This window comes from Myotis davidii, unplaced genomic scaffold (assembly GCF_000327345.1).
Source record: "Myotis davidii unplaced genomic scaffold, ASM32734v1 scaffold425, whole genome shotgun sequence".
In the NCBI taxonomy this organism is placed as follows: domain Eukaryota; kingdom Metazoa; phylum Chordata; class Mammalia; order Chiroptera; family Vespertilionidae; genus Myotis; species Myotis davidii.
In genome coordinates, this window is record NW_006296413.1 from 425,766 (window position 1) to 432,220 (window position 6,455).

The following is a 6,455-nucleotide window of genomic DNA, read 5'->3' on the forward strand; positions in this document are numbered from 1 at the left end:
AGCAGAAGAAAGACTGAGGAGATATGACTTCTGATCTGAGTTTTTACAGGTAATCAAATGAACTTTCAGGACCAGTCTTGTTATAAGAAGCTGACACACCAACTCAAGGCAATAACAATTTGGGGTCTTAGCCCAGAATTCGTCTCAAGGAGTAAAAATTATCCTTGAAGACTGAGGTTCAGTTGTGAAACGCAAATGCCTTAACCAACTCGGTCTCTTTTTTACTTCAGTTTGCTACACAGCAGCGTCCTTACTTGGATGCCTCCCAGTGGAATGCAGTGTGGTGAGTTTAGGACGCTGAAGATTCCCAAAAATCAGTTCCAAAAGTAAGGGTCTCTTGTAACCCCGATGAAAACACCGTCCTCTTCACAGCTATTTTTTAAGGCTGAGAATTGCCCTGCAGCAGAGAACCCGCTCCCGAGTCCTTCCCCCTAATTCAACACCCTCTTGAGGCACAAAACACGGAACTCAGAGGCAAGAGATGAAACCTTAGGCTTTCAGTGTCATGAAAACTATCATAAGGAACTTAGAGATAACGATATTTAGAGAAGTAGCAGTGCCTGCGGCCAGAGATCAGAAGCCAGAGTGCCCTCAAAAAAGAGGGGGAGTCTCCACACCAAACCAGCTATTTGCAGACGAAATGGGGAAATTCCTTGTTAGTCATCTCCTCAGAGGACTGCTGCAGTTAGAGCTTACTGTGAAAAACATAGTAAGAAAAAATACTGCTCGGCATGGAAAGGGAAGAAGTTTCTTTAGATAAAACTAACAGGCACCATCAATGCTACTGTTTGACCAAGATGAGTAACAACAGAATAGCAGTTCAGCAGCACAAGTTGGAAGCCCCCTACATTGCTGATGGGACCATAAAATGAGCAGCTACTTTGGAAACCAGTTCGGCAGTCCCTCAAAATGTTAGAGTCACCACATGACCCAGCAACTAATCGTTTGAGATACCCAAGAGAACTGAAAGCGCACGTTCACACATAAACTTGTACCCAAATGTTCACAGCTGCTTATCCACAAGAGCCAAAAAGTAGAAACAATCCAAATGTAATCCAAAAGTTCATCAACTGGTAAAGGAATAAACAAAATGTGGTATTGCCATGAAGCCTTAAAAAGAAATGCTGACACATGCTACAACATGGATGAACTCTGAAGACCTTATGCTGAATGAAACAAGCTAGACACAAAAGGACAAATATTGTATGACTGAATTCATATGAGGTACCCAGAGTAGTCAAAATCAGAGACACAAAATAGAATGGTGGCTGCCAGGGGCAGAGGGAGGAAAGAATGAGTTACTGTTTAAAGGGCACATAACCCTGGGTGGGGAGTTCAGTTGGGAAGAGTATGATCCCAAAACACCAAGGTTGCGGGTTTGATCCCTAGTCAAGGCACATACAAGAGGCAACCAATGAATGCATAAATAAGTGGAACAACAAATCGATGTTCCTCTCTCTCTTTAAAATCAATGAAAAAAATTTAATTTAAAAATAAAATAAATAAAGGGTACAGTTTTAATCTGTGAAGATGGAAAAGTTCTGGAGATGGATGGTGGTGATGGCTGCACAACAATGTGAATACTTAAGGCCTTCAGAGGCCCTGGTGCATTATTGAACTATATACTTAACACTGATAAATTCTGTAATGTGTATTTCACAAAGAAAAATACAACTAAAAAAAAATAGGAATGACATACCGACACATGCCACAACATGGGTGAACATATCTTTAGTGAAAGAAGCCAGACACAAAGGCTGATGCTGTATGATTCCACCTATAAGAAATGTCCAGCATAGGCAAATCCACAGAGACAGAAAGTAGATTCGTGGTCAGGGATGGAGGCGGAGGGTGGGGAAGGTAGTGACTGCTAATGGGTACAGGGTTTCTTTTTGAGGTAATGAACATGTTCTGAAATGAAGTAACGGTAATGGTCACATTACTCTGTGAGTATCCAAAAAACCACACACTGAATTGTACAATGTAAAAGGGGAAATGTTGTGGTATATGAATTATAGCATCACAAAACTATTATTGTTTAAAAGTTCGGCAGCACAAAAAGAAACGAGCGTTACCCTGCTCTGGAACACTTACCTCGGGGAAAGGCTGCTGGAGGTGGTCCCACTTCAGAAGCTTCAGGTACGCGTGGTTCTGGACAGCAACAGGACTAGGCGTGGGACTGTCCCCCGAGCCGGCGGCCCCTCCCCCAGCTGGCAGGGCATTTTTATACGTCTGATGCATAAGGTCATCTGCGGCTTCTCCCAACCACTGGGTGACAAAGTCCAGGGAATCTGAAACACAAGGCTGTGGGCATTACTGTAACCATCAGGAGGGATGCTTCTTGGAATTACCTTTGGGAAGGCCATCCTGGAGGTGTGGCAGAGTACAGAGAATGGACTTTGGAATCAAATAGAACTTGGTCCAAATCACAGTATCACTAATTACTGGCTGAGTGATCTTAGGCAAGTCATAATCTGTCTGAACATCAGACTCCTAAAATAAGGAAGTGTGCATCACGTGACAGTCTGCTGTGCGGATGATTGTGCCTATAAAGCACCTAGCCTGGCCTTGCCACCTACCGATGGTCAATTAACCGCTCTCTTCTCTCCCACCCTGGCTTTTCCTTGTCTAGATCTTAGTCTCGGATCAAGCTGGTTCACCATCAGCCTTGCGGGAGGTGAGCTTTGTCACACATTTGATGTGTATTATACAGCGTTTGGAGCACTGTCTTTCATCCACTATCACCCTCTCCCTACTTTTCTAAGTAGAGTAAGGCACCAGGGGCTCTGAAGGACACAAGAGAAAGAAAATGAGGCTCCTGCCACATTATCTGAGCAAGAAATCCGTCTGGCAGGTCCGGGAACGGGGCTCAGCTCTGCCAGTGGAGTCCATCTGAAAGCCCGTGGGCAGCCAAGGCCAGGGCTGGAGTTCACTCTTGGTTGATGCAGGAGGACACACCTCTGCTTCTGTCAACACAGGGATCACACGGAGCTCTTGGTTCTGACTTCGCTCTTGCTTTAGCCTTCCTCTGCCAACAGCATTCTCCAGGCCCAGCAGCTTGGGGAAACCTTAGCTTTTATGCTGTGAATATTAAGTTCTAGACTCTAGTTCAGCAGTGTGCCCTTGGCGGGGTCCTGGCTGCCGGACCCGGCTCTCACACTAAGTCTCTTCCGCCAGTCAGACTGCAACCCTGCATGTCTCCTGAGAGGCAGGACAACATGGATGAGGAAGTGAGCTGTGTGGTCAATCAATTCTAGCCAAAAATCTCTCAACTCTATGTCCACATCTATAAAATGAGGTTAAAATACAGGGCCCACCTCAGAGGCTTAGTGTGGGAGGGTTATACTTGATAATGCACGTACACCCTGGGCACAAGCCTGGGCCGGAACGAACATCAACCAGTCTTCCTCTGGCCTGATATTTCTCTGCTCTGTCCTCCTCCTCCTGGCCCAGCACCACCCCAAACCAACGTCTCTGTCTGGGGCTGGGTGAACACCTGCTCGGGCTGAATGAACTATTCTGGTCCGGCAACACGATCCATGCCGAGGCAGGCACTTTCACTTGGTGACCAGCACGGTTCCAGGTTAAACGGGACTAGGCTTAAAATAGATCTGAAGATTGCGATTCACCCCGACAATAGCTGCGAATATAGAGACCCACAAGTCACCTCGAAATGCAACATAATTTTGGATTCTATAGTCATCTGTTTTCCTGCAGTTGTCTGAGAGGTTCATAAAAGTAAGACTTTTCTGGGTCTGAAGACAGATTTATGAATATGAAACAGAAGCAAAGTGGAATTTCTTGATGTACCTCACAGGGAGGAGAAAAGTGAATCCAACAGTCACAAGAAGTTTGTCATGTTTGTTTCATTTTTTAATTTAATTTTATTTTTTATTTCAAAGAGGAAAGGAGAGGGAGAGAGAGATACCAACATCAATGATGAGAGAGAATAACTGACTGGCTGCCTCCTGCAAGCCCCACACGGGGGACCCAGTCCGAACCCCAGGCGTATGCCCTGACCAGGAATCGAACTATGACCTCCTGGTTCATAGGTTGATGCTAAACCACTGCGCCATGCTGGCTGGGCTGTCAGGTTTTAAAATCAAGGCCAAGCATAAAATTTATCTCAAATTGGTGTCATCATTAAAAAACTATTTCAGATCATCAATCTTTTGCTATGGGGGGGAAAAAAGTGGAACAACTGTAATAATCTGAACAATAAAGATTTAATTTTTAAAAAACCACCATTCTTTCAATTTTCTATTCTTTTCTTTAATCCTTACTCAAGAATGTGTTTTTTTATTGATTTGAGAGAGAGAAACTTCAGTTGCCTCCCATATGTGCTTGGACCGGGGATTAAACTCACAACCTGGGTAAGTGCCCTGACCAGGAATCAAACATGTCACCTTTCGGTGCAGAGGATGATGCTCCATCCAACTGAACCACACTGGCCAAGGCTCAAATTTGTATTTTTATATCCTACTTATATTTCTCTTGTTTGTCAATTAAACTTTCTTTTCAAGTACTAATGTCTGTGCTTTTCTGTCTTCAAATAAGACTATTCTCACACTAAAGTTTTGTTTTGAAAATAATATTGTTATGCAACAAGCTACAGCAACTAAAATTAAAAAAAACAGACAACAAAAGAACATCCCAAAACATTTAAACATACTTGGCTGCTTCTCCAAAAGCTCTTGAAACTTCTTCCTTTCGTATTCAACTGACTGCTGCATGAGATGTGGCCTGATGCTACTGACAGCAAAGTTCGCCATGTCCACTTTCATCAGGTCCAACACAGAAAAAATTGCCCTAAAAGAGGAGAGCAAAGGATTTAGAACTGGACACTTGTAAAGTAAACATAGTTTTAACAAAAAGAGGTGATCTGAGACAGTCTTTTCATCTCACAAAGGTTGGCAAGAAAAGTTAGAAAAATCATGAGAAAGTGAATTAAGAAAAACACATTTAGAAAACACAAAAGCTTAAGTAATAGTTTGAAAAGACTGCAAATTTTTAAGCTGCTTTCTGTCCCCACCCTTTTACCCCTTGCCCCCAAGCAAACATAGCTCTCCCCACTGCCTGTCTAGACCGGAATGCATTCCTTGGCTTTGGGGCAGCCCTCACAGAAGCCGCAGAGGAAGGAAGGAGCCCAAGATTCGAGGTTAAGGGCAAAGACCTCATCACCCAGTAGCTACTCTCACACAGGTTAATGCACGTTCCTAGGAGAGAACGGAAATGAACTCTCCTCTCTCCTCTCCTCCTACCTCAGTGTCTCACTTCAGGGCATGCTTTACATTCTAGTTCTGGTGGCAGAACTGCTGTTTCATTCTCCGAATGTACCCAGTGAGCAGACTTGACACAGTCATCCCATCTTAAGAACCTATCTTTAGGAAATAACCTAAAATACAGGTAAAAGTTTTGTGCACAAAGATGTTCATTGCTGGGTTAAATAGTAAATAATTATGCATAATCTAATTGTCGATTTTCACACACACACAAAAACCTTAATGATATGCAAATATTTTGCAGCTATTGAAAATGCTAATAGGGAGTTTTTTAAAAATCATATAAGTTGGTTATAAAAGGGCAATGCAAGAGATCCTTGTGGTGTTAAAACTGTTTAGTAGATTAAAGGTGGTGGCAAATACACAAATTCACACAGATAATAAAATCATATAAAAATACATAAACACACAAATATATATACAAATAAATCAGGAAACCCAAGTGAGAGTAGTAGATTGTATCAATGTCAATATTCTGGTTGCAATACACTACATTTTACAAAATGTTACCATTGAGGGAAAACTGGGTAAAGTGTGCTATATTATTTCTCACAACTCCATGTGAATATACAATATCTCAATGACACTTTAAATTTCCAGAGACATGGAAGCATGGAACAGATGCAGAATCTCAGAGGGAAGGTGGGGTAGAGTAGGTGGGTGGGGGGTAATCAACCGAAGACCTTATGTTCATATATGCATAACCCATGGACACAGACAATAGGGTGCTGAAGGCCTAGGGCGGGGAGCAGGGGCAGGCTAGAGGGGGTCAGTGGGGGAAAAGGGGGGACATATGTAATACTTTCAACAATAAAGAATTATTTTTTAAAAATAAGTGAAATGATTAGGGTATAATGTTAACAGAAAAAGTCAGGTCTGCAATGCCCACTAAGTCTCCTCAGGTTCAACTGAATATTCAGACTCACAAGACTATCCTAAGCCACAGCCTTGGCACCATCTAGTCACACAGCTTGCCAACAGGGCAGCTCCAAACATTCCTCTTCAACAAGAGTTACAGTACCAGCCACAAGCACACAACTCAGGCATGTGGGAGCCACCTGGCTTAAAAGCCTCAGGTAAGAAAATATTTTTTTTAAATTTATTTTATTGTTTAAAGTATTACAAATAGTAGTACATATGTCTCCTTTTTTTCACCATTGACCTTCCCCTGGC

General features: G+C 42.8%; 1 protein-coding gene across 7 annotated transcripts in view; it reads right to left on the reverse strand.

Annotated features, from left to right (window-relative positions):
• Positions 1 to 6,455, reverse strand: part of TCP11L1 (t-complex 11, testis-specific-like 1) — a 26,407-nt gene that overhangs the window by 6,395 nt on the left and 13,557 nt on the right. For all 7 annotated transcript variants that reach the window (XR_001515150.1, XM_006771461.2, XM_015568995.1 and 4 more), the window contains 2 exons: positions 4,673 to 4,809; positions 2,095 to 2,291 (listed from right to left, as the gene is read on the reverse strand). Coding sequence is in view for 6 of the 7 variants with exons in the window: in XM_006771461.2 (XP_006771524.1) it covers positions 2,095 to 2,291; positions 4,673 to 4,809 (334 nt within the window). In the remaining variant the exon portion in view is untranslated. The remainder of the gene's footprint in view (positions 1 to 2,094; positions 2,292 to 4,672; positions 4,810 to 6,455) is intronic.